This window comes from Hypanus sabinus, chromosome 31, assembly GCF_030144855.1.
Source record: "Hypanus sabinus isolate sHypSab1 chromosome 31, sHypSab1.hap1, whole genome shotgun sequence".
Taxonomy (NCBI): domain Eukaryota; kingdom Metazoa; phylum Chordata; class Chondrichthyes; order Myliobatiformes; family Dasyatidae; genus Hypanus; species Hypanus sabinus.
Genome location: NC_082736.1, coordinates 6,816,358 through 6,840,064, shown reverse-complemented (window position 1 = coordinate 6,840,064; position 23,707 = coordinate 6,816,358). Strand labels below are relative to the sequence as shown.

The following is a 23,707-nucleotide window of genomic DNA, read 5'->3' as shown; positions in this document are numbered from 1 at the left end:
CTCCTCACTGGACCTGGCTCACCTTCATTTCGAGAGGCAAATGATCCTTGTGCCTGAAGCCCCACCCACCTCGCACCAGCTCCTCAGCCACCCGTTATCTGGGCTTTGGAAGGCGCCAGAAGCGCGGTCTGTATATCCTTATATCTGCCTATGTATCCTGTTCCTTTGGGTGACCGGACTTTCATTTCCCTCGCGACCCAGAGGAACAATTGTTCTGATGAATTAACCCTCTCATCACTGGAAGTGAATGCACCCTCGGCCACCAACTGCTGTGTGTCAGGACACTCAAGCTGGTCCTGGGGCCGGGGAGGAACAGACCGAGGTTCTCGGGGATTTGCGGAATGGAAAAGCACTTCCTATAATTTAAAGCAGGAGAATCAGCAAATTTCCAGAAATCCTCCAGACTTTACGTGGTGTGTGTCAGTTTTTTTTTCCGCTGGAGCGCTATGTGTCGGATAGACCGTTGAAATTGGTGGGTGTGGTAAAGTGAAGGCGGAGCTGGACGATGAGAGGCCGCTCTCGGCTCTGTCCGTTACTCTGACTCTGTCTCCTCCCCTCCCCGCCTCTGTCTCTCTGCGCGTTTCTCAGGCAGGTCGGGGCGCTGTGTATAAAAGGAGACATCAGCAGTCGGTTTGTCACTGAGCAGCGACCTGAGTGAAGCAGCGTCATGTCTGGCAGAGGGAAAGGAGGCAAAGGACTGGGCAAAGGCGGAGCCAAGCGGCACCGTAAAGTGCTCCGTGATAACATCCAGGGCATCACCAAACCGGCCATCCGGCGTCTGGCTCGCCGTGGCGGCGTCAAGCGGATCTCGGGTCTGATCTACGAGGAGACCCGCGGGGTGCTGAAGGTTTTCCTGGAGAATGTGATCCGGGATGCGGTCACCTACACTGAACACGCCAAGCGCAAGACGGTCACTGCCATGGATGTGGTGTACGCTCTGAAACGCCAGGGCCGCACTCTCTATGGCTTCGGCGGCTGAAATACTCCCACTTCCTCCCGAACACAACACAAAGGCTCTTCTAAGAGCCACCCACCGCCTCACAGATAGAGCCGTGTCCACAACCTTTTAATTATTTTTATCGATATATTTGGCTGAGCTACTTTTGAAGCAGATTAATCCGTTCCGCTTGAAATATCCCTGCGATTCTGCCTTTTCAATCGGTGATTACGGCAGAAGCTCTGAATGCATTAAGATCGATCAGCATCCCCTTGTCTGTCTCGGACAGAAATCAGTTCCCTCATTCAGAGAAACGATTCTGTAATCATACATTGAAATCTTCACTGAGACAATTATATATCAAATGAAACTGAAATTGTAGTATCCGTGATACAATTAATGGTAAATAATATAAAAAAGTAATTAAGCTCTGGATGCTCTGGGCGCTCTGAAATTGGCGGGCGATTTGAAATTAATCCTGCGCCAATCACACTGTATTCTGATAGCACCAAGTCCGACAGCCAGTAAATTCCTAGAAATCCTTCACTGTGGACGTGGTGTGTGAGGGAGTTTTCTTTCCCCTCTCTGGAGCTCTGTGTTTCGGATAGACCGTTGGAAATTGGCGGGTGAAGTAAAGTGAAGACGGAGCTGGACGATGAGAGGCCGCTCTCGGCCCTGTCCGTCACTCAGACTCTGTCCCCTCACCTCCCCGCCTCTGTCTCTCTGCGCGTTTCTCGGGCAGGAGTAGTGGCAGAGGATTGGAGGATGGTTTATGTTATCCAGTCACGTAGGAAAGGATCGAAGGAAAACCAAACACAAGACATTGTTCAGATTCTGGACGGTCTCGGCCTGAAACGTCGGCTGTTTACTGTTTCTCACAGATGCTGCCTGGCCTGCTGAGTTCCTCCAGCACTGTGCGGGTATCGCTGCAAGGAAAAGCCTGGGAGCTGAGTCAGGTCTGCTGCTGCAGTTCATTCATTAAAGACTCGGCTGACAATGTCAATGCCCGGCTCGGCAAATATGCAGATATCACTAAAGTGTGAAGAATGTAACCAGCAATACAACAGGACGGTGGTCAATGAGGTCAGTGATTTGAGTGATGACAGATAAATGTGAGAAAGAAAATAGGTGCAGGAGTAGTCCATTCAGCCCTTCGAGCCTGCAAACAAGAACAAGAGATGTTCCGTTGTCATTGACGAACCAGGGCCGAACTGCCGTGGGGAATGGTCGGTCCCTGGGAGTGCTGTAAAACAGAGAGACATCGGGTGCAGATATCGAATTCCTTCAGAGTGTAAACACAGGTCGGCAGGACGGTGAAGGTGGTGTTTGCCACACTTGCATTCATCGGGAGAGTATTGGGCACTGGACCGTGACGTCACATTACAGCTCTCCCAGCCTTGGGGAAACCACTCTTGGAGCAGGGCGTACACTTATAGTTGCCCAGTGATCAGAGGGTGACATTAAACAGGAGAGGGTGCAAAAGGGATTTAACAGGAGGCTGGATAGACTGGAACATTCTCACCAGAGTGTATGTGGCATTACAGAGGCTGATAAAATAATGGCAGGCTTGTTTTTCAGCCTTCTTGTATGTATCAAGGCTTTGTATTATGGGAAACAAGAGGTATAACATGTTTTCGTGATCTATTTTTGGACAATAGTTTTATGTCCTTTGAACAGCTATCCAATAAACATAATTTGCCTAAAAGTCATTTTTTTTTTAGATACTTGCAAGCTCGAAATCTCTTGAATAATATATTACAGACTTTTCCGAAATCATGTCCAATGGATATGACAGAATTTTTTTTAGCTCTGAATCCTTGCTGGAAGGGTTTAGTAGCCATCATTTATAACATGATCATGAAAATACAGCCAGAAGTATTAGAAAAAATTAAGAAGGAATGGGAAAAAGAACTTCACTGTCTTATACCCACAGAGCAGTGGGAGAAAATTTTACAATTAGTCAATTCTTCTTCTATTTGTGCTAAACATGCCCTAATACAATTTTAGGTTGTACATAGGGCTCACATGTCCAAGGATAAACTTGTTCGATTTTATTCTTATTTTAATCCAACCTGTGACAGATGTCATTCTGAAGTCGCTTCATTGACCCACGTATTTTGGTCTTGCCCCTGTTTGCAAAATTATTGGAAAGATATTTTTGTTGTTATTTCAACAGTTCTGAATATCAAATTGCAACCACATCCTATTACTGCAATGTTTGGTTTACCAATGGTGGATAATAGTTGTTTATCCCCCTCAGCCCGGCAGATGATTGCATTTGTTACAGTAATGGCTAGAAGATCTATACTATTGAACTGGAAATAAAATAATCCTCGAACTATATTTCAGTTGTTTTCTCAAACTATTTCTTGTTTGAGTTTAGAAAAAAATTAGAAGTGTTGTTTTTGACCCTTCAGTTAAATTTGAGGAAACTTGGAGACCATTTATTCAACATTTTCATATGAGCCAAACTGACTTTTCCTAAACCTTACTCTTATCATCCTTAATTATCTGGATGGAGGTGTGGAGTTATTGATGCTACTGCGTATAATTGATATAATGCAATGGCCCATGTTGGTTAGGTTTTTTGGGGTGGTTTTCTTATTTTCTCCATTTTCTATAACCACTATGATTTTGGGAGGTTATTATATATGGATTATGATCCATTTGTATTTATACTTTAACCTGTGTACTTTCAAGCTCTTTGTATTCATGTTTCATTTATGTTTGTTTAAAATCAATAAAAAGATTTTAAAAGAAAGAAAATAATGGCAGGCATTGATACGGTCAATAGTGATTCTGTTATCTCCAGGGTCATGGACTCAAAAGCTAGAGATTACATTTATAAAGTGAGAAAGGAAAGATTTAACTGGGAGCCTGAGGAACAGGTTTTGTACACAGAATGTGCTATTTCTATGGAACAAACTACCCCAAGTGGAGGTATAGATGGGCAAGGTTGCAATATCTCTTGGACTGTGGAGAGGGAAGTTTCACAGGGACATGGGCCAAATTCAGTTAACTGACAATGGTTTTGTTTGGCTACTTGGCCAGCATGGATGTGTTGGGCTGATGGGCCTGTTTCTGTGCTGCATAAATCAGTGACTAGGTCTGTTGCAGTGGCAGAGCAGGAGGGACAGTGTCAGTAGTGAGAAGGTTTGGGGGATGTAGACAGGAGAGTGAATGGTTGAGGATGGGGCAGATGGAACAGAATGTGGGGAAATGTGAGATCACCAATTCCCAGGATCAAACTGTAAGAGTTGTTTCCACACGGGATGTTCAGAGGGACCTGGGTGTCATTGTAAACAAATCACTTGAGTTAACATCCTGATACAACAAGTATTGAGAGAGGCAAACAGTATTTTGTCCTGTGATCCAGGAGGAGTGGAGAAGAGGGGTACAGATGTCTCACTGGATTCTATAGGGCCCTGGTGAGAGCACAGCTTGAATGTAGTGTCCGGGTTTGGTCACACTTCCTCAGGAAGGATATCCCTGCAATAGAGAGAGTTCAGTGACTGTTCCCGACACTGACTGGGCTGGTTCCAGGGATGGAGGGTTGGTTATGTGAGACAAAAGTGAGTGGGCTGGGTCTGTATTCCTGCAGTTAATGAGAAAACGAGGAAATCTGTTAGATTCTTTCTGGATGTGACAGGTAGTAAGCAAGGAGGATCTTTCCTCTGAATGAGAGCTCTATAACTGAGGAAAATACCCTCAGAATGAGGCATAAATCATGAACACGAGAGAATCTGCTGATGCTGGAAATCCAAAGCAAAATGCTGAAGGATTTATGGAAAAGAGTAAACAGTCAACACTTTGTCCCAAGACCCTTCCATCAGATCTCTCCCTGGTGATGGTTCTCTGCCCAAAGCATCGACTCATTACTCTTTTCCAGAGATGCTGCCCGGCCTGCTGACTTCCGCCAGCATTTTGTGTCTGTTGCTCAGATTGAGGTGACAAACATTCAGGATGGAAATGAGATGCTATTTCTTTAATCAGAGAACAAAGAACATCTGTATTCCTTATATAAGTAATCTGGAGCCTCAGGTGCTGGGTTGTGTCAAAGCTGAGGGAAAATTTTAGTAAATAAGTAAGTCCATAAGACCATCAGATTTAGGAGCAGAATTTGGCCATTTGGCCCATTGAGCCTGCTCTGCCATTTCATCATCACTGATCATTTTTTTCCTTTTAGGCTCAATCTCTTATCTTCCCTTGTCTCCATTCTGGCCCTGACCAAACAAGAATCTATGAATCTCTGCCTATACCCAGTGATTTGGCCTCCACAGCTGCCTGAGACAAAACATTCCACCGATTCACCACTCTCTGGCTGAAGAAATTCCTCCTCATCTCCACTCTAAAAGGATGCCCCTCTATTTTGAAGCTGTGTGGTCTGGTTACAGACACTCCCACCACAGGAAAAGTCCTCTCCACATCCACTCAATCAAGCCCTTTCACTATTTGATAGGTTTCAATTCAGTAACCCTTCTTTCTTTGAATTTCCAGTGAATAGAGGCCTAGAGCCATGAAACGCTCTTCATTAGACAAGCCATTTAATCCTGGGTAAAATTCCCCATTTGTGACGTAATGTCAGTACAATAAATTCTGGATTTCACAGATTTTTCAAATTATGGATCGATCTGCCCAACATTAATCACTACTTTGTACTGCAGTAAACGCTATTAATTTAATCCATGCAATCCCAGGCACATAGATGCAAAATAAAGACTGGTGTAAATTTATAGTAGGGAAGTTGAACCTTACTTGGAGGTAAAGCCTGATTAACAGGCCTCAGAACATTCTACTCCCCAAATGGTCAAATTAATGCTAAATAACAAGGTGGAAAATCATGCAACATGCAGAATTACATGCCTTTCATTATCTTGCTCCATGGGATAAACTCAAATCGGGCCTGATCCACCCTGGCTGGGTCGCCTGCGTGAGATAGTCTCATGATCATCCAATGACCCTAATTTGTATTCCTAATGATGTGTCCCTTTGCAAACCCAGTTCACTAAGCCAGGTGGTGTCAGGCCACGTTAATGAAAGGCATGGGCCAGATTAAAGTGGCTCCACTGCATTACCCTATCCACTGTAGCCCCACATATCTCACCATACTAAACTCTGCAGCCTTATCTCTCCCTGCCCCACATATACATCCAACCTAGTCCAGGGGTCCAAGGGGACACACAGCCCCACAAACCAGATGACTAGTGTAAGGAGGAGGAAGATCCAATAAAGGCAAGTGTTAGACCTGATGAATGAAGGCATGGGCCAGATCAAAGTGGCAGAGTTGCGTGAGTCTGAATCGAGAGTGATGAGATGAAGAAGCACAGGAGGGGTGATTCTCCCACTGCCTGCATAATCTCTCTGTTATTTTGATTTTGTTCTGATAGTCCTCTGTCTATTTGAATGTTTTGGTATAATTCATATTTAATTCCAGAGTTTCTGGTCAATGTTGTGTCTGATGCAATGTGTCTGTGATGCTGCTACAAATCCGTTGTTCCTTTCGCCTGTGCATAAATAAACTCGATTTAAACTTTACATTGCAATATCGAAATCTCTCCTTCCCTCTCCTGCTGCCCTTTTCATGAACTAAACGTCTTAGTGTTTAATTTTACAATATTTCATCTGAATTTATTTTCATCCTGCTTTTGAAATTTGCGTTTCTCTTTTCAATGTCAGCCCGCACCCCCGCCTGTCTCTGCCCTTCTGTACTTCCTCCCGCATTAAACGACAGCGGTAACCGCCACACATTGGTGCTGCTTCCCATCCCCCAGCGTTCCGATTGGTGATTCATTTCTCCAAACAGCCAATGGAAATGCTCTGCATTCCCATCCTCATTAACATACCACTTTGGGCGCTGCCTATTTAATCCGCGCTCCGGACAGCTTCAGCTTATTATTGTGTTTGAAACCGACGAGGAAATGCCTGATGCACCGAAACCCGCTCCCAAGAAGGGCGCCAAGAAAGCTCTGTCCAAACCGGCGAGCAAGTCTGGCAAGAAGCGCAAGAGGACGAGGAAGGAGAGTTACGCCATCTACATCTACAAAGTGATGAAGCAGGTTCACCCCGACACCGGCATCTCCTCCAAGGCCATGAGCATCATGAATTCATTCGTGAACGATATTTTCGAGCGCATCGCGGGTGAGGCTTCCCGCCTGGCCCATTACAACAAGCGGTCCACCATCAGCTCCCGGGAGATCCAGACCGCCGTGCGCCTGCTGCTGCCCGGGGAGCTGGCCAAGCACGCCGTGTCCGAAGGGACAAAGGCGGTGACCAAGTACACCAGCTCCAAGTGAAGGCAAGTTTGCTGACAAAGCAAACCCGAAAATCAAAGGCTCTTTTAAGAGCCACTCACGGTTTCATTAAAAGAGTTACAGACTATTGAGACTTGGAATTCGGGTAGGTTTGTAATATTTCGTTGGTGAGCTCTTTCAGAATCTTATCTCCGTCAATCAGAATTTGCTGTCCACTGGTCAGTTATAATCCCGATTTCTCTGTTACATTCCTGTGTACAGGCACAGGATCGTTACGCACCCCTTCCCCATTTCCTCTCGGTCATCAGATTCCTCTGACGTGAACACTAATTGCTTTTTCTGGTTAGATTATTGTGGGGATGCAGTTTATTAAGCTTTGTCACATTTTGGTTACATCTGTTAACCACTTTCCAACGCGAGAGCTGAACACTCACGGTTCGTTCAGAGTATTGTTTAAAGCTCCACTTTCTGAAGGGCGACCCGTTGGTAAACTGACAGTTTACACAATGGCCGATCGCGAACAGAAGCCGAGAATCTGTTTTATTCAAATCGTTCATCAATTGAAAGAAATCGGTGAACTAAATTCCCAGACACCATCGCAATATTAACTACACTCGGTTGAAATGTGTTGGACTTCAGTAACGGGGGTAAAGGGTCAACAAACAAACCTGTTGTAGATTAATTTCAGCAACCAAGGCTCTTTTGGCGGTGTTTTGCAAATTTCAGTTTATTTCCGCGGTTAGACGGTTATTTACCGCGCTTCTACCGTTTATGTCTCGATTGGTGAAGAAAGCAGCTCCCTGATTAGAATATTTTCTGTCCAATCAGATAAGGCAATGTTTCACCAATCATAAGCGACCTGCGACATTCCTGCAGACGGTACAAGAAAGGCCAATGCGCGCATTTCCAGAAGCCTGATTTCTAATGGTCATTACTTCGTTTATTTCTGACTTATCAAATCTATCTGACGTGAATCAGACTGACCACCATGCACAAGTCCCTGGACAACGGGGGCAAAAACGTCCCCAATGCCGTCCTCACCCTGATGGCCAGCTTGGTGTGTGGCTGTATCAGGTTGTGTGTGGATTCCAGGTACGTGGGCACCAAGTACCACCATGTGCCCAGAATCTACCTGTCGCCCTGGCTACGAAAGATGGGTCTGGCCCCTTTCCCGCGCAACACCCCTGTCCGCTGGTCGTTGCCACCATACCTGTGATGGACAGAGTGGGGTGGTTCCCTGAGCAGACTGTTCAGTTCATCTGGCAAAATGCCTCATCGCCAGACCTCACCAACAAGCACAAAGACCTCGCCTGGCTGGTGGTGAGAGGGGACCTCCCAGTCCGATCCCTCCTGTACGCCCGGAACGTCGTCTCCACGCCCCTCCGCCCACGGGAGGACTGGAGAGAGGAGGAGTCGGTGACCCCCCTCTTTGCACACTGTGGGTTCGCGGAGAAGGTGTGGAGGAGGATTGAAGGGACAGTATCGAGGTTCATCCCCAGCAGCTGCGTAACAGAGGGCTCTGATCTCCGGGCTGTTCCCGGGGACGAACACGGAGACCAACATCTGGTGCTGCTGGCAGATCATCAGCTCGGTCAAAGACGCTCTTTGGTCGGCCCGAAAATTGATTGTCTACCAGCACATGGAGATGTCCGTGGGGAAATGCTGCCGACTGGCACATTCTCGGCTGCAGGAGTACGTGCTGAGGGACTCACTCAAACTCGATACAGGCACCGCAAAGGGCCGGTGGGGAAGGACCACAGTCTAGGGTTCTTCTCCCGCGGGGGTTGGGGGTATACCCACTGAATGTAAATATAAAAAAACAGTGCCACGTGGGTGGCGAGGATTTTGAAAATGTAAAGACAGTAATGGAAGCAACTGTAAGTAATTGGAAGTCATTGAATGGTTATTTATATATTTTTTTGAATAAAGTATATTTTGTTTAATAAAATGTATTCAGGAAACCTGTTGTTAACGCATTTAAGTTCTTCCTTCCAGGATTATATCGTTATTAGGCGTGATAGATTTATTTATAAGTCAGGGTTTACACTTATATCAGGGTCAATAGGCCACTTTCAGGAGGTGGAGTTTTGGTAGAGGTAGTGGTGTTGCAAGTTTTATATAGAAAGTCAGAGGGCACAGAGTTGAGGATGTAAATGAAATGTGTGAGGCACTTGTAGAAGTATTTCATTCAACAGGTAGGGGCATTGAAGTGTTTTATTATTATAACCATTGTGGAACGGTTGGATTTATTTGTTGGAGAGTATATGTAGCTCTAGCTCATTAAGGGTTGTATGGTTGGGGATTTTAATGCATAGAGTTCACAGTGGGGTTGTTCTCAGAATGATGGTCATGGTTTGATTGTAGAAGAGTTTTAGATATTTCACATCTTGTATACGTTTCTGGTGGGAGAGGCACGAGATTTAATGTCCATAATAGTTCTGAAACTGCTGTAAATTTAACTTTAGTTTCAAACATCAGGCTGGAGTGAGTGAGTGAGTGGAATGTCATGGGAGATGGAACACTGGGGAGTGAGCAGTTTCCTCTGTTTATAAGCCTGGGTTTAGATTTATATCGGGGTTAAGAGGCCACTTTCAGCAGGTGGAACTTTGGTAAAGCAAATTGGGAGAAGTTTTAATGTTTTATGTGATGAACAGAACGTCTGTCTGGGCTGAATGGTGAGGATGATGTGGATTTCTACAAAGAAAGGTTGTCACATTATTCATCAAACTGGTGTAAGAAATTCATATTAAGAAGGGCATTAATAAGAGAAAGGCTGTACCATGGTGCATGGAGGAGTGTGCTGAGGCAATTATTCAGAGAAATGTGGCATTTTAGAAAGTTATGAAGTATCACTCTCCGCGTGATCTTATTAAGTGTAACAGGTCACAGGCCGTGGTGAGCGAAGTAATGAAACTTGTGAAAGCAAGTTAAAGACAGACGTACTTTATTGATCCCGAGGGAAATCAGGTTTTGTTACAGTTGCACCAACCAAGAATAGTGTAGAAATACAGCAATATAAAACCATAAAAAATGTAATACTAGTAAGTAAAAAGTGCTGAGTGGAAATAAGTCCAGGATCAGCGTATTGGCTCAGGGTGTCTGACACTCCGAGGGAGGAGTTGTAAAGTTTGATGGCCACAGGCAGGGATGACTTCCTATGACGCTCAGTGTTGCATCTCAGTGGAATGAGTTTCTGGCTGAATGTACTCCTGTGCCTAACCAACAAATTATGGAGTGGATGGGAGACATTGTCCAAGATGGCATGCAACTTGGACAGCATCCTCTTTTCAGACACCATCATCAGAGAGTCCAGTTCCACCCCCACAACATCACTGGCCTTACGAATGAGTTTGTTGATTCTGTTGGTGTCTGCTACCCTCCGCCTGCTGCCCCAGCACACAACAGCAAACATGATAGCACTGGCCACCACAAAGTAGAGGTCATATTGTGACAGTATTGGAAGGACTATTAAACTTGGAGATGTTTGGGGAATGATTAAGAAAATGGGAGTGCAGGATTCATAGGGTTCCCAGTATTGATTAAAGAAGGTAATGCATTTGTTCCTAAAAGAGAGTAGGTTGAGTTACTGGCTCAGTCATCTGCTGCAATTCATAATCAAAATAATAAAGTAACTAAACATTGTGGGGATTAGGTTTTAAGAGTATACCTCAATGTGTTGGAAACCAGCTGTAGCAATGATAGTGATGCAAGGTTTGCTTTGAGTGAATTTAAGAAAACTATTAAGAGTACAGGTCAGACGGCTCCAGGAAAGGATGATCTATGTTTAAAGATGGATTTGATGGATTTAAACATGTATGTGTAAACGTATGGCCAACAGCTCTTGAGATTATATTACGTTTTGTGAATCACAATTGGAGTTCAGGCAATCTTCCCTCCTCATGGAAAATAGCAATTGCAGTGTCTATTCTAAAATCTGGGAAACCCCAGTTGGATCCTTCTAGTTAAATGTACCATTTGTGTAAATTTATGGAATGTACGGTAATAGAGTGGTTGAATTATATTTTGGGAAAGGAAGGTGTTAATATACTGGATTAATTTGAGCAGCCAAATGCTGGTTTTACGCCACATGTTTCAAAATCAGTCTATGTTATGCAGAAAACTCACCCAGCTACTTCAACACAGTGAGCTTGCACAAACAATATACTGAATGGAAATGACAATCCATGGCCTCCTATACTGTCGCGATGAGGCCACGCTCAGGTAGGAGGAACAACACCTTGTATTCCGCCTGGGTAGCCTCCAATCTGATGGCATGAACATCGATTTCTTGATCTTCCTGTCATGCCTTCCCTCCCTCATCATTCCCCATCCCCTTTTCCCTCTTATTGCCTGCCCATAACTTCCCTCTGGTGTTCCTTCCCTCTTTTCTTTCTTCCAAGGCCTTCTGTTCTCTCGCCTCAGACTCCCCTTCTCCAGCCCTGTATCTCTTTCACAGAGTGAACCTCTGCATTCACAGACTAGTGACCAGTTGCTGCCTGAATATTATAGGGTGAGTGAGAAGGGAACAGCAGGGATGGATTTGAAAACTCTGGTGTGGAATAGGAACACGAGCAGGTACCTGATGGACTGAGTGGCCTCTCTACTGTACATTAGCTGTGTGACACACAGGATTTGAAATAGAGCTGATTAATTTGTCACAGATCCACAGTATTAATGACTGGGTATTTTCAGACTAACATTAGCAGAACAACCCTCCAATGCTCCGTGACCAGGGTTCAGTCCTGGGTGTGATGAACAGCCACAGTATCTGCTGAATATTACATGAAGAGTGTCACATGAACTTCCAACTAGATTCAGTCACCATGATGGTTAAAATGTTCACCTAGAGCTTATTTCAAATTCCTCCCTGATGTGAAGTTGCCAGTGTCTCAGCAGGTGGGATGACTGAGTAAATTTCTTTGCTGACACAAGACCGAAGTTTGTCCTCTATGTATGATAAACTCACTGGAGCCTCACAAAGTGGGTGAACTGAATGAATCCCGTCCCACGCTCGGAACAGGTGTTAAGCTACACTGAGAGACAGAGACAACTGAGCCAAGTCTAGCTGCTCACTGGTGTGAACTGACTGGTGTTGTATGGGCTCATGTGACTGAATGAACCCCGTCCCACACACGGAGCAGGTGAAATGCCTCTCCCCATGTGAACTTGCTGTGTGTCTGCAGGTTCAGTGGCCTGGTGAATCCCTGGCAAAATGAGAGGTGGTGAATGTCAGCTCACCGGTATCAACTCTGTGGCCATTTATCAGGTCAGATCAAGGACATGTCCGTGTATTGGGGTTCTCCTTGCTCAGACTGGTGTGCTGTCTTCTCAACCATCTCCTCCTTCACATTCAATGATTGGTAGCCTTCAAATGCTGGGGAACTGGCAGACTCATCAGACCTGACACACCGTTGCGTTTGAGATTCTCAGTCAGAAATTCTTTGCCTTTTCTATCCTGTGAAATATTTGCAAAGAAGGTCAACTGGTGAAAGACAACATTTTAGCTGAGATTATTTCAGTTTTTGTGTTCATGTCTGATGTCACTCTGTTCCAGTGAGGCTGAACACTAGTCGGAGGAGCGACACTTCTAACCAGCCAGAGTTCAGACATAAGGAAACAACATCAGATTCTGTTTTCCTCTCCGCCCATCAAGCCGTGACTTGGCTCAGTTTGTCTCTTTCCAATAATATAAGCTTCATACTCTGGGTATGTCCCACAGACCTCCGAAGACACACAATACTTACAGGGTTGCTTTGAAGAGTTTCTGCTGATTGTGACCCTGCTGGCATTTGACGGTGGTAAACTCAGAGTCAGCAAAGCCATTGAACCTGAAGAGAATGTGATCAGGCTTTCTCGTTGCAGATTGATACGGCGGTATTCTTGTGGTGTGAAAGCTCCTGGTCACTTGTTACCCAGTACGTTACTGTGGGTTTTCACAAACAAAATGAGATGAGGCATTTTGTGTTTAAGGAACACTATAACTCATTTATTGTCCTCCAAACACAGAAATGTAAAAACAGTTTAAATAAAACTTCTCGTAATTGCATCATAACATCAGTCCAGCTTCTTAAAGAGAAACACAACTCAATGTCGGTGGTCGTTAATTATGGAGATTTCCACCCATTACATTACCCTACACAGACCCCCCCCCCCCAATCCTCTCATTGTTCCCCTCTTTGATATTAGCAGTTTACTTCCCTTCAATGTCACTTGTAGATGATATGTACCGACACAGCAAGGTCCCTCAGTGTATCAGTGCTTCAAAGGGTGTTGCCATTTACTATGGATTTCCTCCAACATTTGACCTGTAAAACTCCTCACAAGTCCAGATTAAACTCTGTCCCCTATTTCTCCGGCCCTGTTTCCAACTGGTCTGCATCCAGTTCTGTCCACTTGACAACCTTCCTCACCACCCACAACAGCACCAACTTTCATGTCATCAGTGATCTGATCAGCCTGTGTGTATTTTAATCTGATCAGACAAAGGCCCCATCGCTGATCACTGTGGACACACTGGTTACATATCTACAGTCAAAATTGTTCTCAAATCCATCAGCCCGAATGTTGCTACACAATACACACCATTCAAACCCTCCCACAGAGACTACAGGGAAGTTACATATTTATCACAAGCCCAGAGTTAGATTCAATGGTCTGGTCTTGTTGCGCTGGATGCTCTGCTACAAAGTCCATTCAGAGTAATTCAATGTAACCTGATACATCATCCCTGAGATACCAATATACAACATTGAGTCAAAAACAAGAGAAACTCTGTAGATGCTGGAAATCAGAGCAACACACACAGAATGTTGAAGGAACGCATCAGGCCGGGCAGCATTTATAGGGAAAAAAGTAGTCACTGTTTCAGGCCAAAATCCTTCAGCAGAGTGGAGAGGAAAAGCTGAAAAGTAGATTTAAATTTTGGGGGTAGGGGAGAGAGAAAACGAGGTGCAAGGTGAATCCTGAAAGGGGACAGGCGAAGTAAAGAGACTGACAGGAACAGAATGAACCGCACACACTCACACTGTACCAGAGACTGACAGGTACAGAATGAACCCCATACTGTCACACTGTACCACAAAATAACAGGTACACAATGAACCCCACACTCTCACACTGTACCAGAGACTGACAGGGACACAATGAACCCCACACTCTCACACTGTACCAGAGACTGACAGGTACACAATGAACCCCACACTCTCACACTGTACCAGAGACTGACAGGTACACAATGAACCCCACACTCTCACACTGTACCAGAGACTGACAGGGACACAATGTACCCCACACTCTCACACTGTACCAGAGAGTGACAGGTACAGAATGAACCCCACACTCTCACACTGTACCAGAGACTGACAGGGACAGAATGAACCCCACACTCTCACACTGTACCAGAGACTGACAGGGACAGAATGAACCCCACACTCTCACACTGTACCAGAGACTGACAGGGACAGAATGAACCCCACACTCTCACACTGTACCAGAGACTGACATGTACAGAATGAACCCCACACTCTCACACTGTACCAGAGACTGACAGGGACAGAATGAACCCCACACTCTCACACTGTACCAGAGACTGACAGGGACAGAATGAACCCCACACTCTCACACTGTACCGGAGACTGACAGGTACAGAATGAACCCCACACTCTCACACTGTACCAGAGAGTGACAGGTACAGAATGAACCCCACACTCTCACACTGTACCAGAGACTGACAGGGACAGAATGAACCCCACACTCTCACACTGTACCGGAGACTGACAGGTACAGAATGAACCCCACACTCTCACACTGTACCAGAGAGTGACAGGTACAGAATGAACCCCACACTCTCACACTATACCAGAGACGGACAGGTACAGAATGAACCCCACACTCTCACACTGTACCAGAGAGTGACAGGTACAGAATGAACCCCACACTCTCACACTATACCAGAGACAGACAGGTACAGAATGATCCCCACACACTCACAGTGTACCAGAGAGTGACAGGTGTTATGTACTCGTGACACATGACAGTGGTGCCCTTGTCATGTGACTGGGGTTGAAGCTGTACTGGACTTCAGGTGATGGTCTTGTGATGGTGGAATGACGTCATTTTCCCGCCAGTAGAGATCATGTGACGGGTTTTTTTTACAGGTTATAAAAGGTAGACCCCACCCTGTGAGGAGGGGCAGTTCGTGGCTGGATTTGCCAGGTTGACTTCATGCCACTGCGTGTTTGAAGAGATGACGCAGTTTAGTTGAAGGATGAAGTTTTTATTTAATGCCTAAAGTTTAAAAGGTTATTGCCAGCAGGTTATTTATGATTCTGTTAGTTCGAAATTAGAGGAGAGTGAAGATTCGAAGTTGGAAGTTAAAGATCGAGGAGAATCGCTTTCCACGGTGAAACGGGGGCGACCTTTGTTTGATCCTTATTTGGAAGGATTTCGTTGACTATCTTCGTGTTAATCCCTAGGTTTACCTAGAAAGGATTGAAGATAGTGGAGAAGGAAAGGTCAGTGCCTTTAAGCCGTTCTGTTTCGTGAATTCTTCGTGGGAAGTTCAACGTCGGGGATCGAAGCAAGCGACGTGAAAGAGAACCTAAATCATCCTGTAAAGTCTCTCCTTTTAAATGGACTGTGAGCATATCGAACTTTTGACAATACCACTTTAAAGAACTGTTTTGGAATATCACTTTACTAACTGTTTGGGCTGCCGCTCAGCAGCTGTTTCCAGTTACGGTAGTGTTTGTTTACTTTTGGGGGGTTTGTTTTCTGTGTTTAATAAACGTGTTGTTTGTTATAAGAAACCCTTGCCGAACTCATATATTTATTGTTGCCTGAATACGTAACACAGGGACAGAATGAACCCCACACTCTCACACTGTACCACAGACTGACAGGTACAGAATGAACCCCATACTGTCACACTGGACCAGAGACTGACAGGGATAGAATCAACCACACACTCTCACACTGTACCAGCGAGTGACAGGGATAGAATCAACCCCACACTCTCACACTGGACCAGAGACTGACAGGTACAGAATGAACCCCACACTCTCACACTGTACCAGAGACTGACAGGTACAGAATGAACCCCACACTCTCACACTGTACCAGAGAGTGATATTGGAGTATAAAAATATTATGGAGTATAAAAGTTGTATTATTTGTTGTGTAACCAATACTATGTAGTCAGCTTGCTATGCATGTAACCAAAATGAAATCCTAGGAATGTAAAAGACAATGGTGTGTTAATGAGAGGCAGCTAAAGAGATGTAGATTAGAACATTGGTCAGTTCTGAGTTTGCTATTACTTTGCTCAGTTCTGAGTTTGCTATTTGCTATGCATGTACCCAATTTAGTAGGAGAATGAAATATTAAGAATGTAGAAGAAAATGGTGTGTTAATGAGAGGCAGCTAAGAGATGTAGATTGGAGCATGATTAAGTCATTTGGACATACTTGTGGTACGTGTGAAAATGGATGAGAATATAAAAACCGTATATAAAAACTGTTGTGTCTGGGGATCAGTGGGTAATCAGTGACTAGCTCAATGACTGTTTCAGCTTTGATTTGCAATTTAAAGTTTAACCCTTCTTGAAGAATCTTCTGTGTCTCTTGTCATTTCTGCGGCACGAGAAACCACGACAAAGTTGGCGACCATGGCAGGACCGGACAGAGACTCGCTGAAAGGAAACGGCAGATAGGGGACGCTTCCCATTCCTCCAGGGACTCCCACAAGGCTAACAGAATTAAGGGTGCACCCAAACAAAAGGTAAGCGCTTTTGCAACAATTTGGACTAAGAATTCTGTTGGCTTTGGGGAGGTCTTGTAGTCTCAGAAGTGTGGAACCACTGCCGAAGGGTCTCTCCAGTCCAAAGAATCTGGCAGGATTGGGGGTTAACAGAGGAGGCTCAGAGGATTGATCAAGAACAATGCAGTGAAGGTAAGTACAAATAAGTTAATAAGAAGTTAAGTTAAGAAAAAGTCCACGTGGTGTTCGGAAATCCCTGTGGGTACCACTTCGTATGAAACGAAGGGCTGAACGGGCAGGGAAAGGAAAATAGAATAGAATTAGAGTAGTAAATCATCGTGGATACTGCCTTAAGAGATAAGGGTCTGAACAGACGAGGTGTTGGTCAATCACTGTGGGCACCGCTTCGTATGAAACGAAGGGCTGAACGGGCAGGGAAAGGAAAATAGAATAGAATTAGAGTAGTAAATCATCGTGGATACTGCGTTAAGAGATAAGGGTCTGAACAGACGAGGTGTTGGTCAATCACTGTGGGCACCGCTTCGTATGAAACGAAGGGCTGAACGGGCAGGGAAAGGAAAATAGACTAGGCGTAGAATTAGAGTAAGTTTAGTTAAGAAAAGGTCCACGTGGTGTTAGACTAGGAACAAAAAGTCCACATGGTGTTATAGGAAGAAAAAGTCCATGTGGTGTTAGACTAGGACAAGGTGTAGAATTAGAGTAAATAATATTATCCAGTAAACAAACTGTGAATCTCTGAAATACCTTAAAAAGAGAAAATAATGTAACTCCCTGGGTCGCCTCAGGCTCGCTCAGCTCGTTCTTGTCTAGGGGGAGCAGCCTTCGGCCCCGCCAAACTGGGTAATCAGCTGGTGTGGATGCTGTGTGATGTCCCCGCCTCGCCCAAAACCAGACAGTACACCATATGCGATTAAATGAGTACAATTTATAAAGGTTACTATAACTAAGTGATTAATAACGATACAGTATATATGAAGAGAAAATTAAAGAAAAGGCGCCAAACTTATCAAAGTCCAAACCACTTCGTGCACAACCGTTGGAGCTCAATTTCTGAAGTCTTCTGGCCTCCATTCGATCCCCTCCGAACTCCTCGACTCGCAGCTCAGGACCCTCCGAACTCCTCGACTCTCCAAACAGCTCAGGACCCTCCGAGTGGTCAATCAAGCACATCTAGCTTCATCCCCCCCCCGCAACCTCGGAGAATCTCCCGGCCTCGGACCCCCCTTTGGGGTCCGATCCTCACCCAGCTTAGAGCATTGCGTCCTCTCTCTCGACCCCCTCGCGCCGATCTGCCCAAAAGCCCGTCAACAAAAGCTTACAGACTCAGAAGAAAGAACATCAATCCCCATTTGGTTTACAAAGGAATACCATTCTCGTTATCAGTAAATTAGCATTCCTGCTAGTTAACAAAAGGAAACCCTTTCCTAATAGTAACAAAGAAAAAAAAAGAAACCCCCTTTACACACTTTCTCCACCAAATAAAAGTCATGTCCTCATGACTACTAAATAACTCGCCACCTTTCCTGCCAACACACCGTAACCCAAGCACAAACAGTGACATCTCCTCCGCACGCAGTAACCCTCACGCCCTGTTCCTCAGGCACTACTTAGGCCAACTATCTGGGAGTTCCCTAACCCTTCTGAGGCCTCCGTACCCCCTCACCTAAACCCTTCAGGCTCGGACACAACTGGGGATACCTTGGGCCCACTACCAACTCCTCTCTCAACATCTCACTCATGCCCCACACTGCACACAGCTAACCCTCCCCGCTACCCCTAACTCAATGGGAGAAGGGCCAAAGGTCTCTTCCTCAATCGAGGGAAAGTCAGCAAAAGGCAGCATGTACCACACATCCAGCACATCATCCATCGAATCTGTATTCTTCCTCATTCCTGTGATCGGTAGCTGCTGTTTGATCTTCTCCAAACGGAAACACGTGGCCTGCACTGCTCCCGCAGACTCTTCAGCCTCCTGTTCAGTATTCACTGCACTTCTCTCCAGCTTTTTCTTCCTCATGACTTCTTCCAGATCAACTTTCAGGTTTTGCACTTCATTTGAACTGTCGATGGTCATCTTCAGGTTCCCTTCAAGCTTCCGCTTCTCTCTTCTGAGATTCGTCTGTAATTTCTTCACCTCTGCAAACTCCCCTCTCCGGGTTCTCAGTTTGCTATTACCCTCAGTCAGACAACTTTCTTCATTCTCTCCAACTTGTAAGTCTTCCGAATGGTTCCAGATCACTTTCTCCAGTCTCTCCGTCTTCATTTCAAACTTGATTCCGTAGAGACAGTCTCTCACGAACTGCGACCTTCGCCAGACCTGGCACGTGTCCCGAAAACACTTTAACTCGGTAGTTCTCAGCTGCTCCTGCAACGACCTCACTTCATATTCTCCTGAGGCAAATCCAAATACCAAGAGATCATCCACATACACCAAAACTCCAAACGCCTCCACATCCCTTATGGTCTTCCACCTGCCCCGCAGGAAGGTTGCAAGGGCTCCAGATATGCCCTGTGGCATCTTTTCGGACCGAAGACTCCTAGGGAATTTATAACGGCCGTCTTCTCCTTGTTGGCCTCACTCATCGGGATCTGGCAACATCCACTCCTCAGATCCAGCACCTTAAACCACTTCACACCACTCAGACAGGCCATCGCCTCTCCGGCCCTCAGGGCCATATTCTGGTCACTGACAGTGCGCCTCTTCAACGCAATATAATCCACACACACGCTGCCTACGTCTTCCATGGCTTCAGGGACCAGTCGCCGCAACCTCTCTCTCTCCGAGGTGTCTTCAGCAGTCAACTCCGCTCCCTCGTGGTATTTCGCAGCGTCCACGAAGAGGGTCTCACCCTCAGATACTTCCCTCAGGCCGTACCACCACTGGCTCTTGTTTGAATTCGGTATCAGCCCAATGCTGCTACACACGTCCGCACAAGCAGCTCAAAACCCTGGGTGCATCGACAATGCCTCCAAACAGCGCTCACCCGCCTCCTCCGGGCAGGCTCCCAAGCGCACCAGCAGGATTTTGGTTCTCTCTAGAACAGAAACGCTGCCCGTCTCAACAGGGTCCGGACACATCAGCATTAACGATTCATGAACCTCAGTCTCCTCCACATTTGCCTCCAAGAACTCCATTTTCACTGACCAACAACCGTTGTCTGGGTAATCACCGGCACTGGTACCCCGAATCTCCAGTGACCTCAATGTTGTCAAGAGTAAATGCTTCCAATAACGGTTATGAAACAAACTGTACAGCAACTTCACCGGCGCCCCGGTGCCGAGGATGGCTTTAACTTGACTTCCATCCATCCGTAACAACACCTGTGCGCATGGCCCCTCTAAGCCTTCAGGAATAGGGTCTGCTCCTTTCGGGAGTTCCTTGGTACATTGCTGGGAACGTGCTCCCCCAGAGACCCCAAGCCGTTCCCCCACTGGGCCTCCTCTAAGTTTCCCGACACCTCTCGAATCAACGGAACAACTGATCCCCTTGACAGATCCCCTTGGCACCACAAGCAATTTATCTGCCCCCCTAGGCAAAAAGGGATACCCTAAAAACTTCCCACCAATCTCCTGCCACAGATATAATAAGCCCCCCCCCCCAACTGCGGCATTTGACTTCCAGTCGAACCACACGCATTTTCCCACACTTTCCCAGAACTGGCAGCGGTCACTTCGAGGTAATTGCGCCTGACAGTTCTAACAAAGTCACTAGCCCGCCTACTCAAACTTTCAACCCGTCCCTGTCGCTTTTCCTCAGCCAAGCACTGCCACTCACCCAACAACTGAGGGGTCCGCTCCGCCCACGCCTCCGCCCCTTTAGGGCTGGACATTATTCCAATAACCGGGCGGAGCTCACCACTGCTGAAACATCCCAACCTGTCACTCCTCACTCTCCAAACAGTACGGACAACCCATGGTCCCACCACCATTTCGTCAGCCAACAGCAACCACCCCACCCAACACACACACAACGATAACCAACAATCGCACACCAGCTCTTCGCCGCAGACACAATTTAAAGAGGGTGATCACACAGCTTCCACAGAAATCAACCCCGGACGAGCACCCCACAATGTAACTCCCTGGGTCGCCTCAGGCTCGCTCAGCTCGTTCTTGTCTAGGGGGAGCAGCCTTCGGCCCCGCCAAACTGGGTAATCAGCTGGTGTGGATGCTGTGTGATGTCCCCGCCTCGCCCAAAACCAGACAGTACACCATATGCGATTAAATGAGTACAATTTATAAAGGTTACTATAAATAAGTGATTAATAACGATACAGTATATATGAAGAGAAAATTAAAGAAAAGGAGCCAAACTTATCAAAGTCCAAAACACTTCGTGTACAACCGTTGGAGCTCAATTTCTGAAGTCTTCTGGCCACCATTCGATCCCCTCCGAACTCCTCGGCTCTCCAAACAGCTCAGGACCCTCCGAGTGGTCAACCAAGCACATCTAGCTTCATTCCCCCCCCCCCTCCTCGGAGAATCTCCCGGCCTCGGACCCCACTTTGGGGTCCGATCCTCACCCAGCTTACAGCATTGCGTCCTCTCTCTCGACCCCCTCGCGCCGATCTGCCCAAAAGCCCGTCAACAAAAGCTTACAGACTCAGAAGAAAGAACATTAATCCCCATTTGGTTTACAAAGGAATACCATTCTCGTTATCAGTAAATTAGCATTCCTGCTAGTTAACAAAAGGAAACCCTTTCCTAATAGTAACAAAGAAAAAAAAAGAAACCCCCTTTACAATAACATGACAGGTAAAGGAAGGGAAGTAGAGATTCTGAGTAAAAAATTCCTGTTAATTAAAATGAGTTCCCATACAACATTGTCAGCAAATTCTAGACTTAATAAATGCCATCATGAAACCTAAACCATATAACCATATAACAATCACAGCACGGAAACAGGCCATCTTGGCCCTCCCAGACCGTGCCGAACCCTTAATCTCACCTAGTCCCACCTACCCGCACTCAGCCCATAACCCTCCACTACTTTCCTGTCCATATACCTATCCAATTTTACCTTAAATGACACAACTGAACTGGCCTCTGCAGGAAGCTCATTCCACACAGCTATCACTCTTTGAGTAAAGAAATACCGCCTCGTGTTTCCCTTAAACTTCTGCCCCCTAACTCTCAAATCATGTCCTCTAGTTTGAATCTCCCCTACTCTCAATGGAAACAGCCTGTTCACGTCAACTCTATCTATCCCTCTCAAAATTTTAAATACCTCGATCAAATCCCCCCTCAACCTTCTACGCTCCAATGAATAGAGACCTAACTTGTTCAACCTTTCTCTGTAACTTAATTGCTGAAACCCAGGTAACATCCTAGTAAATCGTCTCTGCACTCTCTCTAATTTATTGATATATTTCCTATAATTCGGTGACCAGAACTGCACACAATATTCCAAATTTGGCCTTACCAATGCCTTGTACAACTTTAGCATTACATCCCAACTTCTGTACTCAATGCTTTGATTTATAAAGGCCAGTGTTCCAAAAGCCCTCTTCACCACCCTATCTACATGAGACTCCACTTTCAGGGAACTATGCACAGTTATTCCTAGTACTCTCTGTTCCTCTGCATTCCTCAATGCCCTACCATTTACTCTGTATGTTCTATTTGGATTATTCCTGCCAAAATGTAGAACCTCACACTTCTCAGCCATCTGCCAACATTCAGCCCATTCTTCTAACTGGCATAAATCTCCCTGCAAGCTTTGAAAATCCACCTCATTATCCACAACACCTCTTACCTTAGTATCATCGGCATACTTACTAATCCAATTTACCACCCTATCATCCAGATCCTTCATGTATATTACAAACAACATTGGGCCCAAAACAGATCCCTGAGGCACCCCGCTATTCACCGGCCTCCATCCCGATAAACAATTATCCACCACTACTCTCTGGCATCTCCCATCTAGCCACTGTTGAATCCATTTTATTATTCCAGCATTAATACCTAACGACTGAACCTTCTTAACCAACCTTCCATGTGGAACTTTGTCAAAGGCTTTGCTGAAGTCCATATAGACTACATCCACTGCCTTACCCTCGTCAACATTCCTCGTAACTTCTTCAAAAAATTCAATAAGGTTTGTCAAACATGACCTTCCACGCACAAATCCATGCTGGCTACTTCTAATCAGATCCCGTCTATCCAGATAATTATAAATACTATCTCTAAGAATACTTTCCATTAATTTACCCACCACTGATGTCAAACTGACAGGTCTATAATTGCTAGGCTTCCTTCTAGAACCCTTTTTAAACAATGGAACCACATGAGCAATACGCCAATCCTCCGGCACAATCCCCGTTTCTAATGACATATTAAAGATCTCCGTCAGAGCTCCTGCTATTTCTACACAAACTTCCCTCAAGGTCCTGGGGAATATCCTGTCAGGATCCGGAGATTTATCCACTTTTAAATTTCTTAAAAGCGCCAGTACCTCCACCTCTTTAATTGTCATAGGTTCCATAACTTCCTTACTTGTTTCCCACACCTTAGACAATTCAATATCCTTCTCCTTAGTGAATACCGAAGAGAAGAAATCATTCAAAATCTCTCCCATCTCCTTCGGTTCCACACATAGCTGACCACTTTGATTCTCTAAGGGGCCAATTTTATCCCTCACTATCCTCTTGTTTTTAATACAACTGTAGAAACCTTTCGGATTTACTTTCACCTTATTTGCCAAACCAACCTCGTATCTTCTTTTAGCTTTTCTAATCTC

General features: G+C 45.6%; 4 protein-coding genes across 4 annotated transcripts in view; 3 read left to right on the top strand and 1 right to left on the bottom strand.

The window, feature by feature from the left end:
* Positions 1-23,707, bottom strand: part of LOC132383740 (uncharacterized) — a 362,655-nt gene that overhangs the window by 325,037 nt on the left and 13,911 nt on the right. The window lies entirely within an intron of this gene.
* Positions 665-979, top strand: LOC132383831 (histone H4). The gene has a single exon (XM_059955040.1). The coding sequence runs from the start codon at positions 668-670 to the stop codon at positions 977-979; it is 312 nt and encodes a 103-aa protein (XP_059811023.1). The 5' UTR covers positions 665-667.
* Positions 6,855-7,285, top strand: LOC132383799 (histone H2B 1/2-like). Its single transcript, XM_059955006.1, has one exon. The coding sequence runs from the start codon at positions 6,856-6,858 to the stop codon at positions 7,228-7,230; it is 375 nt and encodes a 124-aa protein (XP_059810989.1). The 5' UTR covers position 6,855; the 3' UTR covers positions 7,231-7,285.
* The window catches only part of LOC132383772 (late histone H2A.L3-like), a 59,717-nt gene continuing 47,349 nt past the window's right edge, over positions 11,340-23,707 (top strand). The window contains exons 1-2 of the mRNA XM_059954976.1: positions 11,340-11,409; positions 15,500-15,825. The gene's annotated coding sequence lies outside the window, so the exon portion shown is untranslated. The remainder of the gene's footprint in view (positions 11,410-15,499; positions 15,826-23,707) is intronic.

Coding starts and splice junctions, on each gene's coding strand:
- LOC132383831 (XM_059955040.1), top strand. CDS start 668: ATGTCTGGCAGAGGGAAAGGAGGCAAAGGACTGGGCAAAGGCGGAGCC.
- LOC132383799 (XM_059955006.1), top strand. CDS start 6,856: ATGCCTGATGCACCGAAACCCGCTCCCAAGAAGGGCGCCAAGAAAGCT.